This window comes from Petromyzon marinus, chromosome 5 (genome assembly GCF_048934315.1).
Source record: "Petromyzon marinus isolate PM22_M1 ecotype Great Lakes invasive population chromosome 5, UKy_Petmar_22M1.pri1.0, whole genome shotgun sequence".
NCBI lineage: Eukaryota > Metazoa > Chordata > Hyperoartia > Petromyzontiformes > Petromyzontidae > Petromyzon > Petromyzon marinus.
In genome coordinates this window covers 16,767,005-16,782,528 of record NC_133671.1, presented here as the reverse complement: position 1 = coordinate 16,782,528, position 15,524 = coordinate 16,767,005, and the positions used below count along the sequence as shown (strand labels likewise).

At 44.4% G+C, this 15,524-nt stretch overlaps 1 protein-coding gene across 2 annotated transcripts in view; it reads right to left on the bottom strand.

The window, feature by feature from the left end:
- BICDL1 (BICD family like cargo adaptor 1) overlaps positions 1–8,801 on the bottom strand; it is a 43,762-nt gene extending 34,961 nt beyond the window's left edge. The window contains exon 1 of one of the 2 annotated variants that reach the window (XM_076062256.1): positions 7,687–8,801. In XM_076062256.1, coding sequence (XP_075918371.1) covers positions 7,687–7,932 — 246 coding nt within the window. In that variant the 5' untranslated portion in view covers positions 7,933–8,801. The remainder of the gene's footprint in view (positions 1–7,686) is intronic. The other variant, XM_032947178.2, reaches the window with a different exon arrangement.
- Between the last annotated feature and the right edge of the window lie 6,723 nt (positions 8,802–15,524).

Below are 15,524 nucleotides of genomic sequence, written 5' to 3'. Positions count from 1 at the left end.
AACATTGTTAATGAGTCCGTTAACATTTTCCACAATAGGTTATTCAGTGATATGTATTACTGACTATTAATAGAGCTCAGTAGCTCACCATGAAAACGAGAATGGTTAAACAAAACACTAGTCCACTCTCGTAATTGTGGAGGAGTGCCACACAGATGAAATTTTGGCTGGTTTTAATTGAATTAAATGGACAATCGTGAAGGATAAACACTCAACGATTCTGTATGAACACAACATCATGAACAACGGTGAGGTACTGCATCTATCTCAGGGACGGGTCAATTGCTCGCCTTCCATCCCTCACAATCTTCACCTTCAAACATTAGTTTGTTGTCCCCCCCCCATCACCCCCAATTAGCACGGTTGGCTACGTACGGTGCAAAATAAGTTCAACGTATAGGCATAAAAAACCCCACCACTCCACACTGAATTAAGTTATTGAGCTACGCAACTAAGCGAAGGAGAGTTGAGGTTTCCCCTCGTCTTCCTCAACAGTTTTTTTTTTATGTGACACCATTCCCAGGACGTAGAGATTAATTTATACTTAACAATAACGTGGTTATTTGCACTGCTGGATGTCCCACTACGATATTAAGGAAAACATGCATAAACAGCAAAAAATGGAAAATGAAAATTACAGCACTGTTTGAAATGGTGACTACGAACTGGAAGCATGACAAAATACAACAATTATTCTTGGTTCTTTCCCTTCAACGTGACTTTACCGAAAGAACCAAGAATATGAATCAATGCAGTCACGAAAGCTTTAAATCAAAACAAAATACAACACGTTAGTGCGGCTTCAGACACACACTACAGCGCAGTGCTGCCACGTGTTTTTTTATAGTTTATGTTACAATGCTCTGAATCTGTAAATTACGTGTTGTTATGATTTATGATTGCAGGACTGTATGTGTATACCTGTTACGTTTGTATATTATTGTACTATCAAAGTCTCCCTTGAAAAAGATAAGTTTAGCCTCAGTGGTGTATCGCGTGGTTATAAAGGAAAACAATCTGCACTGAACAGCACGGTGTAGTAGGGCCAACTATACACAGCAACAAATTAATGACGAATTGCAGTGGATTAACAAAAGGCTGCAAATTATGATTACGTAATCATGCACGCTATTGCGAAATTATGCAACTGCCCCCGTAGTTGTATTTTAAATTCGGCAAACTCTTAAACCGTTGGCGGAATTGCAATTCAACACAATGGCTGTGAATGTCAGAGAATATTTGCTTCCGATTTAAAGCTTTCGTGACTGCAGTGATTCATATTCTTGGTTCTTTCGGTAAAGTCGCGTTGAAGGGAAACAATAAAATAATAAAAATCTATATATAAAACAATAAAATTCTCACGACGTTTCGACTGTAACACAAACAGTCATCATCAGGTGTTTTCATTAGGTGTTTTCACACCTGATGATGACTGTTTGTGTTACAGTCGAAACGTCGTGAGAATTGTATTGTTTTATATATTTTATTATTTTATTGTTTCTCTTCAACGTGACTTTACCGAAAGAACCAAGAATATAATATTTGCTTCGTTAATGAACTACGGTAATACTTTACTACCCCTTGTCAACTCCAACATGACGGCCTGCCCCCGCCGTATTGGTCACGCGGAGGGGGCTCGTTTGACCATACTTCACCAATGATGGTCAATGCGAGTTGAAGGTGGGGACTGGCAGGACCAGTTAAATATAATTCGCAAATTTACGTTACCCATGTCGGGAAATCCAACTTACGTTGCCCGGTTTATAGGGCAATGCGTTAACCACTTTGCCACACTGCTCCACTCGGCTTAATAATAACCAGTGACATTCACTCGTATCTACTTGTCAATGTTGTCAGTCGCACTTGTGCAACATGACACTTCACAGGCGCTCCTTGTGTGAACCGCACGTGCATATCTGAGGGTTATTAGGAATTTTGATGACCGTATTTCCCTGCAAAGCCAAGAGCCTGTCAGAGGTAACGTATGACTGACACAACTGGGACGTTAAACACAACACTCAACGACCACTCGTACCCCTGGTACGAACAACGTGCCCACAACGTAACAATTTTAGTGTGGACAGCGCATTGCATATATACACACGCGCACGTATTGTCTGTATTATAAGATCACATTTATACCCTCCCCTTACTGAATTTGAAAGCAAAACGTTGGAAATGAACTTTACAAAACCTGGTGCGCGAGACCAAATGAGTACACTTTATAGACACCGGGGCAACGTGCGTGTGAGGTTCATCTTACTTTTAGGAGAATACGTCACACTGTGCTAATGTACAGCCGCGAATGTGCGTGGGCAACATTACTTGTGTACAGTGTAAATGCATCCAGGATACACAAAACGGTCACCATCATCAGCCACGAATTATCCACTGCTGCATGACGGCCTCCCCAAAGCAGTCGCAATTAGTCGCACAACATTACCAACTTTTCGATGTAAAGCTTTCGTGACTGCAAGGATTCATCTTCTTTGGTTCTTTCGGTAAAGTCACGTAGAATGAGAATAAAATAATAAAATAAAACAATAAAATTCTCACGACGTTTCGGCCACAACACAAGTGGCCTTCTTCAGGTGAAGGGACAACTTGTGGGGACGACAGGTTGTTCCAAGTGAAGGAGGCCACTTGTGTTGTGGCCGAAACGTCGTGAGAATTTTATTGTTTTATTTTATTATTTTATTCTCATTCTACGTGACTTTACCGAAAGAACCAAAGGAGAACATTGACCAACCTCCACATCTAGCTGCGGCACACGAGCACAAGTCATTGCTTCATCTCGTGGGTATAGAACAACGTCTGGGGCATGTTCCTCCTGTGGCTGCCACTCTGTCCTTAGTCTTGACTGTCGCCCATCATCCAATTCGAACCACGTGCGCCTCCCTTGGTCGAAACCCCCTTATACTTTCTTTACAGTCAACGTCACGTCTCTCTAACTTGTAATTGCTCTCTAAGCCTTCTCTCGGTTGAATTTCCAAGCAGTCGTCAGAGTACACAGTATACAGAATATAGGAGGCAATGTTTAAAATGTGTACATCCCATCTAAAATTTTTTTTTATCCGTGAAATGTGTTTACGGTAAAGCGTTACCATCATCTACGAGTGGTCCCTGTTCTACACAGCTGTGTACACTATCGACAGTAGGCACGTTGCGCTGCACAGTCCGTCTAAAATTACAGGCACTGTATACAAAATACACAAGGCAGAAAGGTTGCAACGTAACGACGCAGAATGCTCAGAACCGTGCGCGTTTGAGAGTTTTTGGCTGCGATATATCTCCGCACGTGATAAGCCACTTCGTTGAGCTCTCATTTCTGATAGCCAGGTCGCTTCTAAAAGAAAGAGCTACAGAACTCGGTGGGTCTTACCGTGGTAAAATAAAGTAAAAACTATTATAGTAATATAATAGGGTTTTCCCCATTTTTTTCCGGCAACAAAACTTAAACCTTTTTTTTTACAAGGATTCATGTCTGCATTAACCACAATACCTGCAGTCAAAATTCAAACAAAAATAAACATACTATGATAATATATGCATTGTCCTTTAAAGAAAGCCGTCCCTTGGTGTGGACCAATCAGTTTCAAGGACAATGCATATATTAGCATAATGTATTTTGCATTTTGACTGCAGGTATTGTGGTTAATGCAGACATGAATCCTTGTAAAAAGGTTTCAGTTTTGTTGCCAGAAAAAAGGGGAAAACCCCCATTATTACATTTTGGTACTGGCAAAGGAGGTCTAATGAACTATTATAATAGTTTATTGCGCTCAAATACACCATTAGATGTAAGGTTGGTCACTATTAAGCCACTTTCACCACAAACAAAATTCTGTATTTTTTTTACTTAAAACTTTCATGACTGCAGGAATTCATATTCTTAGTTCTTTCGGTCAAGTCACGTAGATAGAAAATAATAAAAAAAGATAATAAAATTAAATGAAAAAATATATATAATACATTGAAAATAATTAAAGCAAAAAACCCACGACGTTTCGATTGCAACACAAGCGGTCTTAATCAGGTGGAGAAGACCGCTTATGTTGCGATCGAAATGTCGTGGGTTTTTTGCTTTTATTATTTTCAAATTATATTTTTTATTTATTTAATCGTATCTTTTCTTTTTATTTTATTTTCAATCTACGTGACTTTACCGAAAGAACCAAGAATAAAAATTCTGTATATTAAAAAAGCACATATAAACACATAGAAGTACCGTATTCAATCTAGAAGTATTATGAAAGTTTGGAACTACTCTATTGATATTGTTGGAATCAGCCAAACGAGAGCACGCATCCAAAGGGACGACCAACGTGGAGCTGGAGTGATGAATGAGATCAGTTCATGTGCAAGGAGTGAGAAGGGTGGCAGCAGCACTTGACTGTGAGGGATGGCCATTGGGGGCCTTCATCCAGCAGTGGATAGACAGTGGCTCACGGTGATGATCAGAGTCTTTATTTAAAGTGGAAGAATCCGATGAGCTATAACGCATATTTTTCACGGGATGTCAAGTTGGGGCGGGTCACAAAGTTAAAACGAACAAGACGATACAATAACACTACAGGAGTGAAAAGATGAATGTGGTTCGCATCACTCGGTAACTTTAAGTGCATACCTGTTCATCCATACGGTTTACCCCGTATTCTTGTACAGGGAAATTTAGTTGTCAGGTCCATACGGCGTACAGCCGTTTCAATACGGGTAAAAGCTTTTCTTTGTCTATTTGTTCGCGTTTCTCCCTTATGATAGGACTTTGTAGGATGAACGTTGAGATTTATAAGGGCACGGGGGTGACCAATAAGGTCGGAATTGGTCTGTAATAAAGGTAGGCACTGACAAGGGGTTGACAGGTATGTAAAGTGGGTAATGTCATGGCCAGTAGGAATAACAGGTGGGGGGACGATGGGGAGAGGGGTCAGCTTCCCACCGCCCCCCCCCCCAACCTTTGACAGAGAGGTAAGCTATCTGCTGCTCTCCTATGGCTGGCTACTCCATGAGCTCCCATGGCTACTTGTCCCCCCTCCCTCCCCCCGACTCTAATAAACAACAAACCAGGTTTAACCAATGATTGGAAAATACTGCGTTGGCAGCAGTGCACAAGCAACATTGACAAAGCAACAACATAGCTCACAATTCGTCAATTAAACTATCTTCAGGTTCTATACAGTATAACAGGCGACGTTTCGGGCAATGGCCCGATTTGCGTGTCAGGAAGAAGAAACGCCATTGCCATGAAGAAGGGCCATTCCGCCAATTTTATATATTTCATATTAAGGTCACAACAGTGTTATTAATGAACGTGTTGAGATTCAACTTAAACCGCTTAATCCAGGGGCAAGGCACCACACTCGGTTCAACGAACAGTGAACATACATTACTGTACAGTAGTATAAGAGGATATGGCAGTATAACTAAGGTCATAACGCATAAACAGGACACTCATAAAGAAGTCAAAGGGGGTGTTTGCTCATCTCCGTCCTGAGCCAGTGCTGGAAATTCCAAGTTCATATGACGGGAGACGAACTATTCACCAGATCTTGTAAGATCTCAGAAGCTAATCAGGTTCGAACCTTGGATAGTGCTCAGATGACCGTAGAGAAACAGGTCTTATAGGCTACTAACTACCACACTAACTAGTACACTAACTAGTACACTACTACACTAACTACTACACTAACTACCACTCACTCGTAGAGAAACAGGTCTTATAGGCTACTAACTAGTACATTAACTAGTACACTAAGTAGTACACTACTACACTAACTACTACACTAACTACTACACTAACTACTACACTACCACTCACTCGTAGAGAAACAGGTCTTATAGGCTACTAACTACTACACTAACTACCACTCACTAGTAGAGAAACAGGTCTTATAGGCTACCGTGGAAGGACTCTGTTGACCCTGGCTGGGACAAGGACTCAAATCGTTACGATATTTAAGCGTCATGGGTGACTCACTCAGCACAGTATATATAAATAAAACACATGCATGTAACATGTCAGGTCATCCAACAGTGGCTTTGCCATTGATGTTTATTATAATATCAGTTTCTTACATCAGTGCACCATTTGACATGTGATTTTACGCTCTTGCTTAATTTATGGTATAAATACCGATTTAAAAAAAAAGCAGGTTCATTCCAGGCTGTAACTATCGTATTGGAGAACTGCCCCTAATCCGCTACCCTATTACCCGCAACTCCTGTTATCTGCGAAAGCCATAGGACCGTCGAAAAACGCGTTGTAGCCATCGCCCTTGTACTCCCATTACAAGTATCTACTGCTAAGAATATGAATAAGTATCTACGACTATCCGTATTTTTTTCACCATGGATGCGTCGATCAACTTCGCGGATAAACCCGTGCGCTAAAGGATTCGCAATATTTGTTCCCCAACTCACCACAAATAAGAGGAGTTATGTACATCTCTCACATCCAGGCATGGTGGTGCACATATGTCAATCTTGTGCATTTAAGGTTAGGGTTGGTGGACCACGTATAGATCTGTGAAACTCAAAACTCGCTGGGTTGAAATATTAAACAAAAAAATACATTTTACCAGGTAAAGCCCACTGAGCTATACTGTATAGCTCTTGTTCAGAAACGACCTACGAAGTAGCGTATCATGCGGAAATGTATAGCAGTCAAATATTCTAAACGCATGTTAATTCTAAACGTGGAGGGGGGAAAAAAAACGGAGAACATGGAGAAAAATCCACGCGACCATGGGTGGCGAGACATGCAAACTCTCAACATACATGCGTCAGGGTCGGGATCGAACCCACGTCCTCCTGCAAATCAGGCGAGGTAGTTAACATCTCGCCACCGTGGTGCCAAAATATGGCCAGCCATCTGGCAGCACAGCAAGTGGGTTATTGAACCCGGACTGTGTGGCGCTTTGAGTCTTCACCCTAGCATGCGCGACGGTAGTGTTCTCCAATGCAGCTACAGTACACATACGCAGGTGTCCTCAGAGAGCAAGGCAATGTGAACCAACATCGAGCTTGTGAGCGCAGGTGAATGGACCGTAATTGCCTACCCTCCATTAAACACCAGCAGCGAGGTAGAATGCGCGCTTACCCCATTCAGCAACTGAATGAGCTCCCAGTACCGTGGCGTGAAACGTCGGACATTGTGGCGAGCAACAACCCGCGAAACACACGTCGGAGAGCGAGCACAGTTTGAAAACAAAAAAAGTAATCCTACAAAGATCCAATTTCAGGAACTATTCTGACGTTTAAGAGCTCGTTTGGTCTTGGGCAGTGCTTAATTTCAGCAGGAACTGGGGTTATTTTGGCACGGCAACAATCCGTGTCGCCTTATCTTGTCCTCATTCTAATCTATATTCCTGTAAACATATGCATAGGGCTATCGAAATATAAAGTGCCATAATACAGGGTGCCTGTGTTATGGACGAGGCGTGCGGTCAACTCTAGTGGTACAGGAGCGCCTCACTCAAGATAACCAAGCCCTACTTGCCACCGACCGATATATTAAAGCGTTAATATACATAAAAATACACAAATATCCCAACACACATAGGAAACTGCATTGTGAAGTGTGATCAATGCCTTGACCGCGCGGTCTCGCTCAGCAGCGAGTCTGTTCCGTGCACACACACGAACAAAACAATACGCTGTGGCACACACACACACAGACACAATTACCTCCATCCTCTCGCCCAGCTCGGCCTGCTGGATCTCCTTGGTCCTGCGAAGTTCTTGGTTGCTCTCTAGCAGAGCCTTTCCCAGCTCGGCAGCCATCACCAGCTCCGAGTCCTTCTGGCGGAGCAGCTCAAGGAGTTCCTGCTCGCTGCAGTCGCCCTTCTGATCCTCCTGCTGCTGCTGATGGTGGTGGTGATATTGCGCATCTACCACTTCGTCTCGCCGCGGAGGAGCCGTGGTCTCAGCCATCTCGGCTTCGGCGGTGGAGTTTATTTAGCAAGCCGGATGAGTTTACACCTACCCAGCTACTATAGAGAGCGGCGGTGACTACGCGTGCGTGCACCGGCTACACCTACCCACCTATCACTACCTGCCTTTGTCGTTCCCGGCACACGTGCCTTCACTTTGCCCCGAAGCTCTTCACGCTTTCAATGCGCTTCCAATAACGCGAGCACACATGCGCGTGTGCGCAGGCTTAACGTTGAAAGCCAAAAGATATATTGTTTGTGTTTTTTTCTTGAAACCTCCAAAACTCTACGAACCGCCACCGAAAAATCGGCGCCGTGTTCACGCAGCAAATCCTGTGTTCGACTTACGAGCTGCGAAACAACCAGCAAATCCGGACGCGTCTGCTGCTGCTGCTGCTACGACTCACTCCTTCCTCCTCCTCCTACCCAGTTGTCGAATAACTAATGAATGAATGATACGCGGACCAAGACAGAGAGAGAGGCTGGAGAAGGAGGACCCGGACACCACCCGGGGGAGGAGGATGATGATGATGAGTTTGTTGCTGCTGCTGTTGGAAGACCGCGGATCATTTGGCGTGACAAGTTCAGCTCGCACCGTAGGCGGTAGCTGGGCAATGATTGCGCAGAGCCGAGCACGTCACGATCCCACCAGCCCCGGCTGATAAGGTGGTGGGAGGGGGGGCGGGAACTTGTTCCGCGTGAATAATTACTGCTGCTGCTCCGACTGCGAGTATTACTCCTATACTAATAACCACGACAGTACCAAGGCTGTGCGATGCCTACAAATCCCTTTTAACGTCTTTGGGGGACGAAATAAAACGAACAGACATACGGGGACACAGCTACGAAGGCAGCTTTGGGGTTACGTATCGAGCCGCGCTCGTTACAATTCTCTGCTTGTGTTCTTCGTGGTTTGTCTTGTTTATAATATGCAAAAAAGTAATCAAATGATGACGCGCGGCTGCGCGAATGTCATCTCTCTCTCTCGCCTCTTCCACTGGGGGAGGTGAACGCTGTCGGAAACGTTCCTTGCGTGTCGCGGGCGTCAAAACGCACGCCACGTGCTGTCCACAACCCCGAACCCGGCCCTTGGAGCCACTGCCAGAGCCCTCTCTCTTCCACGCACACAAAGAACCCCCTCCGCACTCATCCCCGTATAGCTTTAAGCGAGACTGTTGGGCCAAGTGCTGTTAGCGAGGAGCACCTGTGAATGCCGGCTCGATACGTGAGAGGGGGTGGTGGGAGACCAGCACCACGCCCGGCCTGCTCTTGTCTCCCCGCTCCTGATGTGTACCGCGCTAGCAGGTACTCATTTGTGGCTGAGTCGACCTAGGGGGCAGGGGAGGCACAGGGACCGGCTGCAGATTGTTCGTCGTCGTGAGCGGGAATCGAACTGTGCTCGTCGGGGTTCGGGGCGCAGCGCGCTAACCACTGCGCCACCGCTCCCCATACACCAACCCCCCCCCCCGTCACCCGTCAGTGACACAGGGCACCACAACACAGCTTGTCTGTCCCTCGGCCACTGGCGTCACATCCCGGACCCCCCCCCCCCACACCTTGTGGGGCCGTACATAAATGACGTCACGCGATTTTGGACGATTTTTGACCCCCCCCCTCCCCCTCGTCACACGGCGTCACAAAAAGTCAGACCCCCCCTCAAATATGACGTCACAAAGCTCTGCCCCCCCCAAAAAAAACATTTACATTTTGAAAATAAAACATGCTTCAAATCGCTTTAAACTATTGTCATTGTAGTGCATGTTTAATGTGGCGCTGCACTCTGATATTGTAGGAGAAAACATTTATTAAAAAGTCTATTTCATTAAATAGAACGTGTTGTCCATATTTATTTAAAGTTGCGCATTTTGATGTGACGTCACGTTTCTCAAACACCTCCCCCCCCCCGTCATCACATCGTCACAAATGTCTGACTCCTCCTCCCCCCCCTAGGTGCGTGACGTCATTCATGGACGGCCCCCTTTGATTGGACCATGGCAAAGCACCCGAGCCCAGGTGTCTGGGATCAACAACTCCCCCACCTCCTGGGGTGCCTCGCGTGCAATGTTCAGTCGTTTTGTTATGGCAACGACTTCGCCCCGTGTTGTCTGTGCACGTGGGGGGAGCGGTGGTGGCGCGGTGGTTCGCACCCTGCGCAAAACAAACTAAAAAACCGGCGACCCCACTTTCGCTCACGACCAATATTAGTCGCGAATATTTGAAGCGGTCTTGGTGCCTCCCCTAGGTCGACTCAGCCTCAAATGGGTACCTGGTGCGGTGTATAAACATCGCCACTGTGGAAACAAAGGCGGTCGGGCGTGGTGTTGGCCACCAAACCCCCTCGTGTACCGTTACGGCCTTCATAGGTGCTCGCTAACAGCACTTGCCCCTACAGTCTGTTAAGGCTATACGGGGTTATCTGTTTTTGTGTTGTGGGGAGCGGTGGTGCAGTGGTTTGCACACCGCTAATAATCCGAGTTCAAACTTGACCAGGTGCTTTCGTGACTGCAGGAATTACTCTTTGGTTTTTTTCGGTAAAGTCACGTAGAAATAATAAAAAAATAAAATTATATAATAGCGTACGACGTTTCGATTGCAACACAAGCAATCATCATCAGGTACAGAAGAGCTGAATTTAAGAGAGAGAGGAAACACAACCGCAGTTCAATTTCGCAGCGAATATTTGAACCGGTTCTGGGCCTCCCCTACATCGACTCAGCCTCTAAGTAGATGAGTACCTGGTGCTGTTTAAATATCAGCAGTGGGGAGACAAAGACGGCCGGGCGTGGTGTTGCCCACCAAATCTATCATGTGTAGTGCTGGCCTTCATACGTGCTCGCCAACAGCTGTTCATACCTGTCAACCCCTTATCAGTGCTTATCTTATTACAGAACAATTCAGACCTTATTGGTCACCCCGTGTCCTTATAAATCTTAACGTTCATCCTACGAAGTCCTATCATAAGGGAGAAATGCGAACAAATAGACAAAAAAACATGTTTTGCCCGTATTGAAACGACTGTACGCCTTATGGACCTGAAAACTAAATTTCCCTGCAAAAGAACACGTGGTAAACCGTATGGGTTGACAGGTATATATATGGCTTTCGATTTAAAGCTTTCGTGACTGCAAGGATTCATCTTCTTTGGTTCTTTCGGTAAAGTCGCGTAGAATGAGAATAAAATAAGACGGCCGCTTGCATTGTGGCCGAAACGTCGTGAGAATTTTATTGTGTTATTTTATTATTTTATTCTCATTCTACGTGACTTTACCGAAATAACCAAAGAAGAGGTATATGGCTGTTTCCTCCAACAATCTGTTCAGGTCATACAGGGGGTCTTCATGGTGTGCGTGTGTGTGTGTCTGTGGGCGTGTCTGCAGGTAGGTAAGGTCTAAAGGTTTTGAGAACAAGGCACTAAAAATAGTTGCTCAAGACGCAAATTGAAATGGCGAAGGTGACCTATGTTGAAATCACACCTCCTTTATGAACTTACCCGAAAGAAAACGGCGTGTCAACTGACGCTACAGGTGATATTGCGCGCGGTGTGTCTATAAAAAGAGGCTTCTAAAAATAGAAGAATGTGCGCACTTGCGTTTGACTGATTTTAAAGTTTGCCGGTTCTCCCAGTATCGAAACAAGTCTTTACAAAACGCACGTTAACCCAGCTTATGCTGTGCGCGTATCAACCAACGCAGTACTGTGACCCCGATTACCTGTAAAACAAAAAAACCCTCACTGAGTTTCAAAGCTCTTCTTGAGAAGGGTTCCTAGCTACATTGGGAAGTTTGGCCAACATCCATTAAATCAGCGATCGGGCTGCCCGTGAGAGGAAACAAGTTGAAGCCCCACCATGCACACATACGGAGGTGGTGGGAAATGTGGGGGGTGGATAACACTGCCCTCTCGTGTCCTCGTCACCTCGCAGCTTGGCCCCATCTATGTTTTGTTCTTCTCTTGCTCTATGATATTTTTCTAACCCCCTTGCTTGCACGTAGGGCTGTGGGCGTATAAAGCGCATAATGAACTTCGCACACGTCCCTTGCTGAGTGTAGAGATTCGAGGATGAACTCACAGGACTTTTGTACCCTGTTTATAACGATGGTGTTGTGAGTCTGTGCACCCAATCTCCAACGTCTGTTGAAGTTCGTTCTTGTCTCAACAGATCCGGGTTACCGTGCATCGTCACTCTCACGTTATGTACACGCGCTGTATGGAAAGTTACCAGTGCACTAAAATTGTGCTTAAAAAGCTATTTACTCAGTTTAACACGTAGGCTTTCGCGACCAATATCATCCATAATACTGTACAGTTTTTTTGGGGGGTTGGATCGCGCAAATATATAAATGTGTCGTTCAACCCGCCACCACCCGACACAGCCAGTAATGTTCGTCACGTAAACAGAGCGTGGCCATTTCGCTACTTGTAAAGCACACCGGTGTGTTGGAGAGCAAAGCCACAACATTTACAATCTGAGTACGACGTTTCGCCAGTAATTACATCTAGCTTCATCAGGCGACAGCCAGATTTGTGAAAAAGTCCTCCTGTTTCGTTCCTTAAATAGAGGGGTATAAGTGAGGGGTAGCTATTTACTGTATGGTGGATGAGAAATCCCGATACTCCATTTTCTCGTTGAGTCCATTGGATATTTCCTTTAAGACGGGGGTATGTATGTGTGCTTTTTTGTCTCAATGTAATTTCCAAGCATTCACCTTTTCCATGCATCTACGCTACTTCTCTTGCCTCTCTCTATGTGCTGCGAAGGTTCATTGCCCGAAACGTTGCATGTTATATATTTGTTTTCTATTTAAGGCAGGGGTATTGACGAATGTCTTGAGTTTTATTTGGACACTTATCAAGTTTTCCTTCCACCTACTTCGTCGACGTCCGTGAATACGTGGGTAGGAGAACACATGCAAGCTAGAGACATCATGTAGACTCACACACACCGGTGGGCTAAAGTAGTGAACTATTTGTCTTTTGTCAACGTGACACTTTTTTACTGATTGACCGTGTCGGGTGGTGGAGGGTTACGACACATTTATAAAATAACGCGATCTAACCCAAATAACGTTTATTATGAATAATATTGGTCGTGAAAGCATACTACGTGTTAAACTGATCACGTAGACTGTTAAGAAAAAAAATAGTTGGCCTTGGTTGGGCAGGACACCTCGTTGGAAGGGATAACGGCCGATGGTCAGAACGAGCGTCGGAGAGTGGCTGCCAAAGGAGATAAGGCAAGCGAGAGGGTACGTCCACTGCAGAGAATGATGACGCAATTGATTCAGATGGTGTGCAGGTGAGAGATGAATTGCCACATTGCGGGACTGTGGTGTACGGTGAGGGTTTGAGGAGGTCTTCATTCACGAGTTGATTGATCGTGGCCGCTGCGGCTGCTGTTACGCACTTCCCGACGACCACTAAACATTAAGGGAATTGCGACCACACTAAAATATGGGACGTGCAACCAAGCACTTTGCAAGACGATAGCTGCATCTCATTGCGCTATATCTTTACGAGTTTCAGCAACTCGTTTAAAAAATGACATTTGTAAAATTTAGATTTAAAGCTTTCGTGACCGCAAAGATTCATATTCTTGGTTCTTTCGGTAAAGTCACGTAGAAGGGAAACAAAATAATAAAAATAATAAACAATAAAATTCTCACGACGTTTCGACTGCAACACAAGCAATCATCATTAGGTGTGAAAATCACAACAAGAAAATTTGAAAAAAGTGGCGTTTTCTTTTTAACGAGAGTGGCTGCAGTTAAAAAAAACCGCCACTTTTTTCATATTTTCTTGCTGTGGTTTTCACACCTGATGATGATTGCTTGTGTTGCAGTCGAAACGTCGTGAGAATTTAATTGTTTTATATATATTTTTATTATTTTATTGTTTCCCTTCGACGTGACTTTACCGAAAGAACCAAGAATATAATGACATTTGTGTTTAATATATAGCACGATGATGTCCATCGCAACCCGGTTTTTAAAGTCTTTGCTGCAGGCGTTCGTCATTATTAGAAAATGACGTCGCAATTTCTGTCAGTTAATCGGGTAATCGGTGGAAATGTCATTGCGTAATCCGGAATGACCAGCCGAACCGCATTTGGAGGACCTCACTAGGAGTGAACAGAATAGGTAAAAGCAGACAATGTCTCCTTCATATATATGTCTCTCCACATGAAAAATAAAAGTATATTTTTTTTACACAGCCCAACAGCAGCAAGACCTTGTGGGAGTGCATTATTTCAGCAGTATTGATGCAAATACCGTCGAGGCAAAACTCTGGACTGGTTTTGAGTTACAACAGTCAGGCTCGCTTGAATCAATGCTGGTGAACCGCCAGATGAACTGTTATATATATACACAAATAAATACCTCTTTAAGATATGGATAACACAAAATAATCATGATAATGTACATAAAGTAACTACCGTGCATAGATAAGCAAACTCCTTTAGACGAAGTCAAGCTGAATCCCAGTAAATGTGTCCATTACTATAAAGGCGAGGGGATTATCACATGGGAAACTCTATAGAAATTATTTATATAAGCAGTATAGGCATGCGCAAGGCATTGTGAAGGGTTTCAGGACGTGATCATAAGCCATAGATGGCTTCAGTTCAATACGTGATGGGGTGAAGAGGTGGCATAGTTGTTGGCGTGCAGCACGATGAACTCGTGCAACCTGAGTTCGATTCCCGGTAATGGCTAAAATCAGTGGAGCGTGATATCTGAACTGCTCCTGGGCTCCCCCCCCATCCCCACCATTCAGAAACTCGCACTTAACTTGGTTGTAAAGTATGGTCAAACAAGCCCCACACGACCGTCGTTCCGTCTTTTTCGTCAATGCCCATGGGCACGTGCTGTACATTGGAGAGCATACGGAAATTAGAGATATGTTTAATGTTAAAAAAAGTTCGTGGGCTTGTGTAGGATATGTCGCTTTCAAGTGACGATGGCCAGTGGTCGAGACTAATCGGATCCGGGTTGCATAAAGAAAACTAAAGTTAAAATGGCCCCTTAGTACAGGTGTTTTGGGTTAGATCGCGTAAATATATGTGTCGTTAAACCCGCCACCACCCGACACAACCAATTAGTAAGGGTTGTCACGTAAACAGAACGTGGTAATTCGTTGCTAGTGCAGTACACTGGTGTGTTGGAGAGCCAAGCCACATTTATATATTTATGCGGTCCAACCCAAAAAGACCTGTATTATGGATGATACTCTTTGGTTCTTTCGGTAAAGTCGCGTAGGTATAAAATAAAATAAATCACGTTTCGGGCGCAACACAAGCATCCGTCATCAGGTGGGAAAGCGCCCGAAACGTCTCGATTGATTTTATTTCATACCTACGTGACTTTACCGAAAGAACCAAAGAGTATGGATTCCTGCAGTCACAAAAGCTTCAAATCAAGATTACGGATGATATTGGTCACGAAAGCCTACGTGTTAAACTTAAAATGTCCCCACAGTTTCCAATCGAATTGTTAATTTAAGGGCCATTTTCACTTCAGGTATTTTATGCAGCCAGCCACATACCTATAGAATTAACAACAATAATAATAATCATGATATAACGCGCCAGATTTT